This window comes from Denticeps clupeoides, chromosome 15 (assembly GCF_900700375.1).
Source record: "Denticeps clupeoides chromosome 15, fDenClu1.1, whole genome shotgun sequence".
NCBI lineage: Eukaryota > Metazoa > Chordata > Actinopteri > Clupeiformes > Denticipitidae > Denticeps > Denticeps clupeoides.
The window spans coordinates 8,197,529-8,213,612 of NC_041721.1; the positions used below are offsets into that span (position 1 = coordinate 8,197,529).

General features: G+C 42.9%; 1 protein-coding gene across 4 annotated transcripts in view; it reads left to right on the top strand.

Annotated features, from left to right (window-relative positions):
- The first annotated feature begins 1,099 nt into the window (after window positions 1-1,099).
- rassf3 (Ras association domain family member 3) overlaps window positions 1,100-16,084 on the top strand; it is a 39,501-nt gene continuing 24,516 nt past the window's right edge. The window contains exons 1-2 of one of the 4 annotated variants that reach the window (XM_028954105.1): window positions 1,100-1,659; window positions 9,886-10,007. In XM_028954105.1, the coding sequence (XP_028809938.1) occupies window positions 1,308-1,659; window positions 9,886-10,007 (474 nt within the window). In that variant the 5' untranslated portion in view covers window positions 1,100-1,307. Of the gene's footprint in view, window positions 1,660-4,157; window positions 4,423-8,553; window positions 8,760-9,885; window positions 10,008-13,073; window positions 13,105-16,084 lie in introns of those variants that run through there. The other 3 variants (XM_028954106.1, XM_028954107.1, XM_028954110.1) reach the window with 3 other exon arrangements.

The following is a 16,084-nucleotide window of genomic DNA, read 5'->3' on the forward strand; positions in this document are numbered from 1 at the left end:
GAACTTTGCACTGCCACACTGTAAAACTTCTTACAAAAAATCTTATTAGTAGATAACTGTAGTAACCTGCCATACCCAAAACATGGCATAACTCTCTTTTACTGTAAAACCATACTGAATTTAACCAGTTAAACATATATTCCATGTTCCATTTGTGTTCCATTTTGCACTCAACACCCATCCTACAACCTGAGGATCACTTTGGTTTGCAGATTTGGTTTGTTTTTGTGATTTCATCACAAGCCAGGAAAAATTAATTGTTACATAATGAGCTTTGATTGACAATATTATGAATGAATAAAATGTGCTTTATTTGGAAGCACCCCACCCCATCCCCTTTCGACAGGCATGAGACTTCAGTCCAGAAGCAGCAGCAGTAAGCAGGCCTACTGAAGAACTAATACTCACATCCCGCATATAGGGGTGTGATAGAATTTAGAGTGCACAAAGACGCTGAAGTTAGCTTCTTATTCAAATGGTCGGTTCCACCTTAAATACTGCAAGACGCAATAATGTTTATTTTACATTGAAATGTCCATTTTGTAATATCTATGTGTTCCCAGGTCAATTTTACAGTGATAAATGTTTTGGGCCAGGAAGGCATTCGTTGATATTTTTACCCATCCTATTTTACCGTAAACAAGTGCGTTTTCAGTGGCCCAGAGCTTTTAAACTCTGTTTGTAAAAGAATGGCATTCATCCAATCCAATGCACAATCCCCAATTCAATTTCTAATAGTCCAGGACGTTGAGTGGGCACAGAGATCATCACCATCTACAGATTTAAAACGCTCTTTATTTCTGAAACAGATTTCCCACACCCCCTACCGGCGCAGTACAGGTACTGCAGCCTGCTGAGCACTATTGAAGGTGGAACTGACAATTTGAATAAAGAGCTACTTCAGCGTGTTTTTTTTGTTGTGTGAGTGAGCTGGTTATAAGATGCCGCTCTCTCCTGCAGCAGGCCACCTTGCAAAATGAGGGCGCAAAGATCGGCGGCCATGCAATGATGCCAGGGCAGCATGGGCGCACGCCGCCCCGGGCAACCGCCCACGTTGCCCATAGCAAAACCCGCCACTGGCCCGGGATCACGTACGGTCTGGAATCGTGGGTCTTTTTCGAGGTGATCAAGTGAGAACGTGTTTATTACGTGTCGGATTAAAACGATTATTCCTGAATGGTTTTGTGTTCGGCTGAAACCCGACCCGCTCCCCGCACTTGTCAGACCTGCTCTAAGATAACGAGGAGGAGACGAGGCGACACCGGTTTTTGGCGACGCGTTCCGGTCGCTGCGGGGGGAACCTCGTCATGATGCACCAGAGCGGCAAGTACTCGCCGCTCAGCTACGCCACCGCGGTGTCGCCGGTGGCGGTGACCCTGTTCCACAAGCCCGACCCGCCGGGGGACAAGCGCGCGTCCTCGCCCGGCTCCAGGACGCGCGGCGCCAGGGCCGCCGACGTGGACCCGCCGAGGCCCGGCGACGACGCGGGGGCCGCGCCCCGGCCCAGGAAGCGGAGCTTCAGGCCCCCCGACGTGCGGACCATATTCGAACCCGCGAAGCTGCGGAGGGGAGAGGGCCACGCGTTCTGGCCGGACGAGTCCGGCGGCTGGTGCGACGTCTGCTGCCGGTACATCTTGCAGAACCGCCTGGCGTGTGCGGGTGAGTGTCCCCGCGGGGCGGAGTTTTGTCCCCATGTTCTGGGGTCGCGCCTCAGAGGGGTGCCGGGCCCTCAACTCCTGTAGCGAGAAGACTGGTGCTATTAAAATGGAAGGAGAAAGAGGATGCTACAGTATCTGGCAGCCATTTATTGTTAATAACTTAGTTAAAAGGATGTTTGTTTGTTTGTTTGTTTGTTTGTTGTTTTTGTCTACAAAAGCCTGGGAGGGAGGGAGGGAGGGAGGGAGGGATGGCTGCAAAAGAGAATAAAATAATACAAAAAAAATTACACAAGACGACTGGAGATCAACTTAGGTATCAGTTGATCAATAATCGGACACCCCCCAAAAAAAGACTCCCCTAAAGTGTTCCAAAAATACACCAGGGTAGAGATGAAAATGTACCTGGACACACATTCGTTTCCGCCCACTACCGAAGGCATGCTGACAGACTGGTTTCATCTAATCCTCTGTATTTTTGGATTTTTATATATTTTTTTGTACAGCTACAGTAAGTTTAGGATTAGTGACTATAAACTCATTGCGCAGTATGTTTTTATTGTCATAAAAGCTCCAGATTTGTATGATCCTTGTATAATATGTGATCCTATAAGAAAAGAAACAGGTTTTAAGCGGCACCCTCCCTCCACCCCGGCAAACCTTTTTTTTTTCTTTAATTATTTGAATTGCAAAACACCCCGTGGCTCCTGTGAGATTCAGTGCATTTTTTTTTTTTACAGAAATGTCGCTCATCGAGAAAAAAAAAACAAACATAAAAATTACATTCTGGACGCATTCCAACAACCCTGTAAATGTTTTATAATAAGAGTTTATGATCTTTAATATTAATTTAGCAGGTTGTTGATTGCCAGACTTAACTCGGGTAACGTTGGGACAAAGGTGGCTGTTTTTTTTCTGCCCTTCTCTCCAACAGTGTCCACTACGATACCCGCAACGTGACTCAAGTTGCAGCCAATTGAGTGTGTGCGTGTGTGTGTGTGTTTGTGTCACTGGATTGGGAGATTCGGGAGATAACGGCTTCTACTGTGTCTTTTTGTGTTTGTCTTTATTGGCCCTTGTTGTCATCTCATTTGGTTTGTTCCACATTTTGAATCCTGTGGAAATGTAGGCCTCAAAGTAGAGAATTTATTTATATTAGAATTTTTTTGTCCCTTTTGCCTTCAAAGCCAATCATCTGCTTTGTGCAGGACATTTTCCAATCCTTTAAAACATTCCGATGTTATGTACTAGGTCTTAACTAGCTTTTACATATGTTGTAAATGTCAAGATATTGAAGAAAGGAATCAAATTGCAGCCATGAGAGCCTTGACAAAAACGTCCAGTGTCCACACCACCGACGGCTGTCATATCCTGACTTTTTCGAGCACACACATTTACATTGCGCATTTTCCTGATTTCTTGATTTTGTGCACCTCTTATTATAAGTAAAAATGCATCCTTGCTGTCTTCGGTCACTGTGGTTTTATTACGTTTTCATGCAAAAGTGCCAAAAGTGCTTATTTATTAAGTCAAGCGATTGGCACACAGAGTCCAAGAGTTTGGTGACGCAGCGGTTTGAGATTTGGCTCCACGGTTGTTAGAAAACAGTTGCAGTGATCAAAGAAGCAAAAAATTTCTGTCCAAAGAAAACTGGCGTCTGTCTTGGTAGGAACAAGATGATGGCTGTTATGTAAAAGAATGGGGAGAATCAGTAAAACAGGGTAACATGGGGTAAAACAGTCTTTACTGCAACAGGGAAATACAAAGGATTTTTTTCCCGCAAATAAAATTTTCAGCTAAGAGGAAGTGTCAGTAAGATCATGTCACATGGGGTGGTAGTAGCCTAGTGGGTAACACACTCGCCTATTAACCAGAAGACCCAGGTTCAAATCCCACTTACTACCATTGTGTCCCTGAGCAAGACACTTAACCCTAAAATGCTCCAGGGGGGGGACTGTCCCTGTAACTACTGACTGTAAGTCGCTCTGGATAAGGGCGTCTGGTAAATGCTGTAAATGTAAATGTCCTGTCACAGTGGAGTCAATACTGTTGAAGCAATGTTGAAGATCACACACACTCAAATGTCCCCTATTGCACTGTCTGTGTCATCAGGTGTAGTGACAGTGACAGACTAATGGCAACATTTCTGCACATGTTCTTTTCAGTAGTTTGCAGCAGGTTTGGGTTTCCCCCGCTCCTCCGGTTGGGTGATAGCTGACACCGGCCTGGTGCTGTCTACTCCCCGGCTCATCTGTTAGTGCTGCAGAGGGACAGTGTACTTAGAGGAGATGCAATGTTGTGTGACACGTTAATGGCCTGCCACAATGGGGTTGTCATCAAACAGCTGACATAGAGACAACTGTGGCCCAGTCACACTCTTTCACACACACACACACACACACACACACACACACACTCTCACGGGTGGAGTAGTAGAGGAATGAATGTGAGGGGCCACAGTTAGCCAAAGAGGGAGGAAGCAGTGTTGATACCAGAGGGACAGGGAGAGCCTTGTGGTTACACTCCATCAGAGGATGCTGGGAAGGGCGTTGCTGTCAACTGGACGGTTTTAGTGGCCCTGGTCGGCCGAGCTGTTCTTCGGTTGCTGGGACAATTGCTCTGAGCTGGATCCCTGGTTCTTTATGAACCATGGGGCTGGGCAGGGGACTCAGTCGGACACTGAGGAGGCTGACTGGCTTTTTCTACGGCCTGCCCAAAGTGGTGCGCCGCTCAGGATGCCGGGAAGCCCTTCGGTGGAAGCCCTCTGGTGAGTCAAAGTGTAGTTGCCAATCATTGTATCGGTTTGTCGCATATAGGTGTGTTTGTGTGAGTGTGTGTATAGATAGATATGGTATGATTTGTTTATTATCACTATGCTGACTGTGCATGAGGTGAATTCCCCCTTTTTTCAGTGGGTTGTCATGGGTTAGAAATAGTAATAATAATTCTTAATGTACTTTTTAATATTACTAAGCGAAACACGATGATTCGATGCCATTATTATGACCTCCACTGTAACCACGAATCGTTCAATCTTACCAAATTTTAAAAAACATTTAAACATTTACATTTACAGCATTTATCGCCCTTATCGAGAGCGACTTACAATCAGTAGTTACAGGGACAGTCCCCCTGGAGCAACTTAGGGTTAAGTGTCTTGCTCAGGGTTCATTTTCTGTGGTGTGGTGGTGTTGTGTTTTTTATTCATCATGAATATATACTCTAGATTAACTATTAATTAATTAGGTGCTTTTTAATTTAGATAGAAAGAAAGTCAGTGCTAGTGTAAGGCCAAAGCATGCTAGGATTTATGTAACTAAACGGATAAAATCAGAAAGAAGCACGTTTGTGCATGTGATGGTTTGATGGGTGAGAGTTTAACTCATCCGGCATTAGAAAGTAGTGTTTGAAAGCTGTCAATCATGGGACTCCTCCTATTTTAAACCCTTTTTAAAAAAAAACATCATTAAAGATTGTGTTCTGGGTGGCAGTAAATAATTGCACACAATAAAAAGGTAGTCAGCTTTTCCTCTTTAAGATACAAACAATTACTAAGCAGTTATTAATTGTTTCATATATTTATGTAAATCCTGAGGATCCTTACACTAGCGCCCCTTGCTTAGCATGTAACAATGTTGTTAGCACCAGTGCCCTAATTATTGCAAAATAGTTCCAAGTTTGGTTAGTAAACCGGGCCTATAGTTTTTCTATCACCTCTAGTGTTCTACAAACACAATTCGATACTACATGATGTCCAGGAGCGCAGTCATATTTCTTAAACTAAGAAGCAAACTGTTTTATGCCAGTGGTTAACTTAATGAATTGCAAATTATGTATATTATAGAATTGATTTTGATGTTTTACAGCATTTTGTATAAAATATAATATTAAATTTATTTGGGTTTGAAAAACTTCAAATTGCATACATTGGGAGTAGGTTGGAGTTTGTTAGCCACACAAAATGGCAAGAACGGGACAGACGTCAAATACCATTATGCTAATAGGGTCGGCAAGAAAATTCCCACGGAGGTCGAAGGTTGCAACAGTTGAACAGAGTGTGGCAGCGATGTGCGAGGCAACTGACAGTAACACACAAAATAGTTTCTGGGTTCTACTGGCCCCGCTGCAAAGAACTTATTATTAGCGGTCCTTAACAGTTGGCTGTGGAATATGTCATGATTGTGTCTGGGTCCTTAACGCAATTGTCTGCACCACACTCTGTTGTCCATCTGGCCTTAGTAGGTCGGTGTGATGTTGTTACAGACGTGTGGTCCCAGCTGGTTCGCTGGCTGTCCTGGCCTGAGCCCGACTGAAATTAAGAGAGCAAACACACACATAGACACATCAGTTACTGCTTTGAGGGGTATGGTAGCACACCGTAAAGTGAGGAGTGTGCATGGTTTTGTTGAAATGATGATAACCTAAATGCCACGCTGTAAATGACCCTTTATTTTATAAATGTGTGGTTTTCATTACGACATTGTCTGAAATTTACCTCTGTGTGCCAAAAAGTGGCACAAGATTTGGGGAACTGCTTCATACTGACTTCCACTCTACTTATTATTGTGGAACATATAGCCCTGTCCTATCAAATGTTCTGTCTCCAGCCCAAGCAGGGCTGTACCTTTGGGGGTCCTTTCGGGGTCGGGAAATAGGTTGAGTGAATATTAGGATCATAAATCGCATAACAAGTAGCAAATTGCTTTTCCCACTATAGTAATAGAGTGTTATTCATGAAACTCCCTGCATTCTTATCTCTCTGTATGAATACAGAGTGATCTCACGTCACTGTCAAAGCCGTTGTACAGGATTTGTCAAAGAGCAACTCTGATGTGGTCTGACATGTTCATATGGTGACAGGTAGTGTCCATGACAGGCTGTCATGGATCTGGTCATTTGACCAACATGGGAACACAAAAGCAGCTAGTTCCCGGGTCGTTAAAAGGCTGAAGCGCTGCAGACGTGCCGCTTAGTTATTGAGTTCACTTCAGTTTAGGTGTATTGGAATGCACTTCAGCATCACTTCTAGTCTAGTAAGCGTTGCTCCACGATTGGTTTCTTCACGATTGGTTTCTTCACAATTGGGTTCTCTGTCCTCGCGATACCATCCATTCTAACGTGTCCATTGCACGCTACACATGTAATGGCTTCACAATATACAGTCATGGACCGAAAGCTTTGAGAATGACACAAATACCATTTTTCACAAAGTTTGCTGCTTCCGTTTTTATTATGACCATTCATGTGTGGTGCTGCTTCTGCTTCTGCTGCCGCACTCCAGTCAACAATCTCACACAAAACTTGAGAGCCTTGGCCATGAATAACGAATGTTACCAAAACATCCTCTGACAGCAACTTCTCCCAACCATCCAAGAACAGTTTGGTGAAGAATAATGCCTTTTCCAGCATGAAGGATCACCGTGTCATAAGGCCAAAGTGAGAACTAAGTGGCCCGGGGAACAAAACATTGATATTTTTGGTCCATTTTTGGAAACTCCCCGGAACTTCATATAATTGAGAACTTGTGGTCAATCCTCAAGAGGCAGGTGGACAAACTCTAAGCATTGATTACGAAGGAATGGGTTGCCATCATTCAGGATTTGGTCCAGATGATGATTGACAACATGCCAGCACTGCAAATATTGACTCTTTGCACAAACGTGATGTCAATTAAAGACTTTGTAACTTATAAAATGCTTGTAATTGTACTTCAATACACCACAGAAACAACTGACAAAAACTGATCTAAAAATACTGAAGCAGTATTTGGGGCGGTGGTGGCCCAGCAGTTAACTAAGCGTTCATGTTCGAATCCTGAACCACCAAGGTGCCACTGAGGTACCACTGAGCAAAGGACCATCCCCACACTCTGCTTTCATGGCTGCCCACCGCTCACTGAGGGTGATGGTTAAAAGCAGAGGACACATTTTGTTATGTCACCATGTGCTGTGCTGCAGTGTTTCACAATGACAATCACTTCACTTTCACTTTGTGTCGATCTCAAAACCTTTGGCCACAACCGTAATGTTGTCTTAAAAATGATTAATGCAATGAAGTTTAGATACCCAAAATGTCTACTTAAGTAAGTTAACAAAGTAAAACAAAAATGTCTTTCATCCCTAATGACAAGTGGGAGGAAAGAGGTTTTTGGTTAATGTGTTTTTTTGTGCCAAAGCATAGCTTAAGACATGGGGCAGACCCAGACATTAGTCACCTGACTCTAAATACTGCACTGTCATGTCATTGTCTGAGAAGGTGTCTGTGTGTGTGTGTGAGAGAGAGAGAGAGGGAGAAAGAGAGGGAGAGAGACAGAGGGATAATTTCTGGGAGGCAGGATCTCTCTCTCTAAGTGATTTTTTATTGATGAGTCTCAACCCTTTGTTCCGAGAAGACCCATTACCGCTGAGACAGATCTCTTTCTCTACAATCCAGGAGACACACAGACACAAATAAATAAATCCAGCGTTCAGCACATCACCCGAACTGCTCCTGCAGGCCACTGGCGCAACGTCGTGCTGAGCTCATGAATGTCCTGTCTTTTGTGGCATCGCGGCTTTCCAAACGCAGCTCAGCTTGTGTTCTTTGCAGATGCAGAGATACTTCACTGTCTGCTGCATCTCCGGCTGTGTTGTGCAGGGAAAAGTAAAGAGCAGAGTAAATGGGTGGGTAGGGTTTTTTTTTTTTTTTGGCTCTGGTGAGAGTGTGTGTACGTGTGAGGAGGAGAAAGAGAGGCCTGAGTCAGCACACCTCCATCTCATCACCCACTCTCCTTTGCTATGTGTCCATCACAAGAGGCTGGCATTTGACAGTCAAATAACCCCACACAGCAGAGGGAAACGCACACAGGGGGAAAGAGAGAGCGGCAGAGAGGGATTTGTAAGCAAATGCGCTGCTGCTGCAACAGGACGATGCAGGAACCGGGGCTTCCAGAGTCTATTTTCGAAATATATGAAGTGTCTATTGTGATGGAAACACCCTGTGAGTGAATACGTTCAGCCTGGTCTAGTAGCCTGGCCGTCCCACCTGGAGCAGGGTTTGGGATGGGAGCGGCCGTCTGCAAACTCTCTGGCAAAATCACCCAGCAGGTTAAGAGGAGATCCTCAGGTAAGACCCCGTAAGGTGCCTCTTTGTTGGCTTTTGTTTTTTTGGGATGCACTCTGACCCATCATCGCTGGATCATATCTGAGTGTAACACTTTGCACTCCTAGGAAGACATGCCTATAGCTGCTATCAGGTATCTTCCATCTGGTTTCATCATTTCAAGTTAAGTTCAGTTAAGTAGAAATTGAGTGGGAAATTCACGGAATGAAATTTATCCCCAGGATTGTGTTTTCCAGTAAAAGGCTAAGGCTCCTTTGAAATGAGATGGAAGTCAATTCAGGTCACTTTCTTGCCGTATTTACATAATGTTCTGATGGTTTCCTTGTTTGCATGACGTGCACGTTCTGTTGGTCATCTAGGACTGGCAGGATTTTTCCACTCTTTCAAATAAACTGGAGTGGTTACTGGTGACCATTTTATTACATTTACAGTTTAATCAATTAAATCTGCAAAGAAATTACATTTTTTTATTGATTCACCTTATACATACACACACACATGCACACACACACACACACATTGTTTAATGTGCTATCATCACATAATCTGCTGCCTGAATAGTACTTCTTAGGAACAGATTTGTCATACATTTCATACAAAAGCCATGAATCATTTAAATGTAAGCTGGTGTATTATTGAAAATACACTCAAGGTGGTGCTGTACCATGGGAAATCAGCAATTGTATGCTGCTCTTCAGCCTCATGCCTATGACCACAGTACAACAATGGCAGTATCTCCACCAGTGGAGTGAAGATTATAATGTAGTCACTTTCGAAGATGATTGCAAATTTTAAGACACATATTTAATAATCTGAATAAGAAACAATATACATGAACAAACAATGTTTAAACCTGATGTTTAAATTATGTTTAAATTGTAGAGGTTATGACAAAAATGTGCTTTTCTAATTCTGATTTATCTTTCTTTTTTTATGAAATTCTCCAAGATACTAGTTTATGTAATGTGACTGAAGCCACGACCTCTTGGAATAATTGGAATCATTGATGGCTATGCCTGCTGTTTGTGCCATAGTTAATACCTATTCCCAAATCAGTAATCATCATTGTGGTTCTTTTAACCAGAGTGGTGCATGCTGTGGTGAAATTCTGGCTTCTCTCTTACTCTAGGCTGTAAGTACAGCTGTCACCCCCAGTGCCGTGATCGCGTGTCCCTTGACTGTAACCAAAGTGATGGACCCCACGCTCTCTATACACAAGATCACCTCAACAACAACCAAAGCCTATATACTGTGAGTAGTTTCTCTGGTTGTTTTGCATTTACGTAATGGGGAGAACATCGGACGACTTTGAAAAGTCTTTAATCATATAATCTTACAACCAAATATCCACTAGAGGGTGTAGAAACTGTAGGCTCTGCTACATGTCATTATTACTGTCCTGAACATTTGAATGTTGCGTATGCTTATGTAAGAAATGCATGATGAGCAGTTTTGGTTAAGCTACTTGTAGCGCATCCAACTATTTCACACCGGAAGAAATTTACATTTAGAGCAATTATAGCCCTAATCCAGAGAGACTTACAATCAGTAGTTTGTAGTAGTACAATCAGGTTAAGTGTTTTGCTCAGGGACATAATCGTACTAAGCGGGGTTTGAACATGTGACTTTGAGGTCTTTTGCTTCATACTCAATAGGCTACTATTAATTTGAAGTACAACGACTACCCTAAGGAAGAAATGTAGGATAACTATCTAGGTAAGGTTACTAAAGCTTACTTGTAAAAAGTAGTTCAAACTATGTACAAATATATATGTGATTTAAAATTACAACACATGTGCAATTACATTGTAATTGTAAAACACTGCAGCACAGCGCATGGTGCACACAATGAAATGTGTCTTCTGCATTTAACCTATTACCTTAGTTAACAGTGGGCAGCCATGACAGGCGCCCGGGGAGCAGTGTGTGGGGACGGTGCTTTGCTCAGTGGCACCTTGGTGGTCCGGAGTTCGAACCCACAACCTTTTGAATTACAGTCCACTTCCTTGCCCGCTAGGCCACCACTGCCCCATGTCAACAAAATTCCGGGCTTAATGCAAAAAGTACAACCTGAATTCTGGAAAAATTGGTATGTTCCTTAAATTTAAATAAAATGGACAAATAACATGAGCTAATATTTTATTTACACCAAAATAAAGCATGACAAATGTTTTTACACATGTCACCCCAGAGGGCTGATGGGTGAAGAAAGCGTAGAATCCGGACATCTTTCAAGGAAGGGATTTATTTAAACAACAACAAAAATGGCCGAAAACAAGGGGACATAAACATAAACGCAAAAGTTCAGGAATAGTGTCTGCTTCAATGTGGCAGCAACATCTGAGTACTGCTCCCTGGGTTTTATGGAGTCCTGGTCCATTAAGCCTAATTGGTGTCGGCTGGGATGGATCAGGACTCCATAATCAGGCATATGTGCACCAGCCCCATGGCCCCTGCGTAGCCTACTAAATGAGCTAATTTCCAAATTGATGTCTGCTACAGGTCCCCAAAAATGGATAAATTCAAGAAGGTTCTGCTGGGAGAGCTTCTAATTCAGTTAATTAATTTCAGGTTTATAACATGATCAGTTATAAAGGGGATGTATTAGAGTGGCATAGTCTCTCAGAAGTAAAGAGGGCCAGAGTAAAAAGTGGGTTATGGAGTACTTTAAAAACCATGTTCCTCAACGTCAGATTGCAAAGGCTTTGCAAATCTCATCATAGAAACTAGAGCTATCTCTGTGTGTAAAGGACAAGGTCAAAGACCATGGCCTTTGGGCCCTCAGAGGACAATGCATTACTCATAAAATTTGACATTCTTGTTATTAGTCATGGACACTGTGTCCTAAAGGCTGAAGATGAGGAAGACTTCAAAATGCAGCATCTCTGATGGTACATAAGTACATATGGTAAGGGCCGCTTGCATGTTTTGGAAGGAACTGAAATGTGTTGAAATGCTGAAATCTGCTGACACAGAAGATGTCTATTTCAGGGAAGACCTTGTATTTTTCAGCAGGATACCACATACTGAACATATTTGAATATATTGAACATATTTCCAAAATCGAAAGTATGGAGAGTATGGGTGTATACAAAATATATATTAAAAATCTGATGATATGAAAAGAATCTCTATCTTTAATAAACACTGTTAGATCCAATGACATAATTGTAGGCAGAACAGATTCTAAAAGTCTGGCCAGCATTTTGGCCACCAACATTTTGGCCCAGAGCAAGGAAATGGGGTGATAATTACTACAAAAGAAGGGATCTTTATCTTTTTCCAATACAAGAGAATTATTGGCCTGGCACAGTGTTGGTGGGAGAATGAAATAAAGTCCTCTCTGGCTCACTGTACCACCCCGATACACACACAAACACGTATATATGTCTGTATGTCTCCCTACATTGGTTACACAGAAAAGCAGCCCTAGAATAGTGTGAGTGATCATTTGCATTGTGAGTATTCTAGGCCCTTTGAATGCACCCAAGCAGGGGCAGTGGCATCTTAAATGACCCTTGACCAAACAGGGACCATACATGTTTCATGTATAGGGTCAGCTAACAGCTTCCTGACACTTCCTGTGGCATGTCCTTTAAATACCTCAGCACAGTCTTGGGAAACAAAGTGTCCATTACGATGGTAAAAATTTTAACCAGTGTGTATTCAACCACTGTTAGAAGGGATCAGTTCAGTCCTTACACTTTAATTTTCATCATCATGTGATAATCATCAGTCTTAAGTTCCCTAACTTGTGTTTCAGCACATTAGCAAGACAATAGTGACACATCCTAGTGTCTCAATAGCTACTTTCTGACTTACACCAAAGGGTGAGAACCAAATGTACATTAATAAAGTGTGAGTAATTGAGAGAATTTGCTGGTCTGGTTGTCACCCTTCGACATGATCTTTGTATGGAAGGAAGGCGTGACTGATTTAGATGTCACTGATTTGTAATCTGGGACTAAGTACAGGGTTGGCAGAGTCTTTCATTCACTATCATATGGAGCACGGAGAGGTTGCAGCTGTCTGGGCCACTCCCTGCTGAAACTGACCCCCCCACTCCATTCCACATTCCAGCCTAGTGAGGTGACCCTTTCACCAGGGCTGAAACTAGACCAGGGTGCCTCAAGGCAAAAACTGGGTCCATTCAACAGGACTTCTTGTACCTGGTCTTGTTCAAACATCTAGAAAATGCATATTTTAATAGTATTGTGAGCTTTCCTGAAATGACCATTTATCACAATTTTACCCTTAAATTAGTTTATCACCCACGGATGATACGGTAACAGACATCTGGTTTGCATTAGTGTAAGGAATGACACCTGCATCCTACACAGCTGGAGAGGTAAGCATGCAGATATACAGTAATTCCAACCATATTGACTGTAGAAAGTGCTGTGGGACAATGGGAAACTAGAAACCTAAATCTCATGAATTTTAGTGGCAGGGTGATCAGCAGTGCTCCTTCTAGCACCTATAGGTCATCTCTTGGTCCAGACCCCTTGAGGTTGTGTGGCATACTCATAAAAACTGGTTTAGAGGGACTCGGGGTCTTAATTTCAAGGCTGCAGCACAGTGGCTGAGGGGTGTTGACGGGATCCAGAGCAGAGGAACAGAGATGAAGGGAAGAGAGAGTTTCCTCACGGGAAACACAGGCAGGATGTGTGGCATGGCAGATGGTCACAATACGCACTCACCGCACACACACCCACGTGTTCACACTCAGGCTTCATTAGACACAAATGCAACAAATAGACACTGATGCAACGTGTCACAGGCATAAATACAGTTTTGTATAGCATATGACAATCTTCAAAATCACTTGGTTTTCTGGTGAGCTCTGTTTGAGAATATTGTTTACCTGGGAATAGAATTGTGGGGAAATTATCATGTGGAAACTGTGGCTAAATAGACTATGTAGACTTTGTGTCCACCTGAACAGATGATGATGGAGTGATGTGTCACGACAGGGATGAAGATGAGTACCCAAGTGTGGTGGTACCCAACACCATACTTAGATGCTTTGAGTTTATGCTGTATCATTGCTCTAAATTATATACAACTGTGTACACTGGACTCCAATCTATTTCTTTGGACCAGCTGAAAAAGGAGCCGTGTTCCAAACATATTCTCTACTCAGTCTCACAGTTCAAAAATATAGCAGTTTGTGGTTTGTTGTTGCTAAAGAAAGACTGGGTCATGAATAAAGCAAGTTTAGTTGGTGTTTTAAAATGCACATTGCTGCACAAAACTGCCTCTCTGTAGGTTTTGGGATTTACCACATTCTGACCACATGATCATACAAAAAAAAGCTAGCAACTGGGCTTCGTCAACGCAAGCACTATTTCACTATGATTGTGAAAATCTTAAATAATGTCCCTGCACTGAAAGGACTGCCAAATGCTTCCCACAAACCTTGTCCTTGAACTGTCATAGGCAACAACATTTATTTCTTATTTAGCTCATAATCACATACAGTATGTCTCAATGTGCTTTGACAGGCCCTACAGTTGACACCCCCCACACTTGACCCTTCTGCACAAAAGAAAAAAACTCCACAAAAAAAAAAGAAAGGAAGAAACCTTGGGAAGGAGTGACACAGAGATGGACCCCTTTCCAAGGTAGAGTGAGCCTGCAGTTGGTGTCAGTGCAGGGTTGGTGATTTGTCCAAGAAAAGAAAAAAGTCGTAGTGGTGAAAAAGTCTAAATGTAGTGCATAGTAGGTTTTAGTCCAGTGTCATGGTGTACATTGCATGTCCATTATAAGGCTACTGGTCTATTTGAAGATCCTGGAAGCTTTGGCCATTACGTGGTGGTGGCTGTGGTGACCCTCTGAAACATTTCATACTGAGATGTCTCGTCAGCAGTTCATTGGATTTATCTGGTGGTCTCTTCATTGGACTCTGGAGGTGGTCTATGCATTTGATTCAGTGCCTCGGAGAGAACAAACTGAAGCAGCGGCAGACAGTGGCATTGTACAACTGGTAAAGAATCCTCCTCTACTTTGGGTACCAGTAGTGACCCCACACCCTTTGAACAAAGGGGGCATGGACTAAAGTCCACTCCACTGCTTCTGTACTTGGTGAGTTAGAAATGATGTAGTCGGGCAGCATACGTCTGTCTGCATGAGGGCCAAGTACTTCTGTCTTATCAGGGTTTAACAGACAAAAGTTGGTGAGCATTTAGACAATTCTCTATTCTGTTCAGCTGCTGCCTCTCATTGCTGATAAATACAACTGTGTTTACACATGACGTGACCTAAAGGTGACATGTATAAGGAAAATAGCAACGCACCTAAGATGGAACCTTGTGGAACGCCAAACTGTGAAGACAAATCACCATTAAAGTCGACAAAATGATACCGATCAGTCAAATATGATCTGAACCCTGAGAGAGCGATTCCCTTAATCACAACAACATTCTCTAACCCATCAAGCAGAATAGCATGATCAATAGTATCAAACGCTGCACTGTGGTCAAGCAGGACAAGCAGCAAGATCAGAAGCCAACAGCAGGTCATTAACCACTTTAACCGGTGCCATATCAGTACTGTGATGAGGTCTAAATCCCAACTGATATACTTCATGACAGGCAATATATTAAAAAAAAACAAAAAAAACGAGTCCTTTGATTATGGAAACAATTCGTAGTATTCATTTATTTTTCACAGAGGAAGCAAGCTTTTCCAAACTGAGGAGAGTGATGTGTGATTGTTTTGGTCACCTATGTATAAACCTGGATGTAAAATGAGGGCACACTATGCTGCTATTGAGTAAAAGTGCAAATTACAACTGCATTCCGTATTATAAGGGCAAATTGATAAAACTGCTTGATCACTGAGACTAACGGCCATATCTGAAATCATGTACACCCTCACATTTTATCACATCATGTAACATTCATTGGAAAAACACTGGAGATACAACACTTTCATACAATGTAAAGCAGTCAGTGTACCGCTTGTATAAACAAAAGTGAGTAAAGCATAAAGTGAAGTGATGTGATTGTCACATGTGATACACAGCAGCACAGCACACGGTGCACACAGTGAAATTTGTCCTCTGCATTTAACCCATCACCCTGAGTGAGCAGTGGGCAGCCATGACAGGCGCCCGGGGAGCAGTGTGGGGGGACGGTGCTTTGCTCAGTGGCACCTCAGTGGCACCTTGGCGGAGAACACCTTCTGATTACGGGGCCGCTTCCTTAACCGCTAGGCCACCACTGCCCACCACTAGAGCTTCACAGGTTGCCACTGGAATCCTCTTCCACTCCTACATGATGACATCACACAGCTGGTGGATGTTAGGGACCATGTGTTCCTCTGCC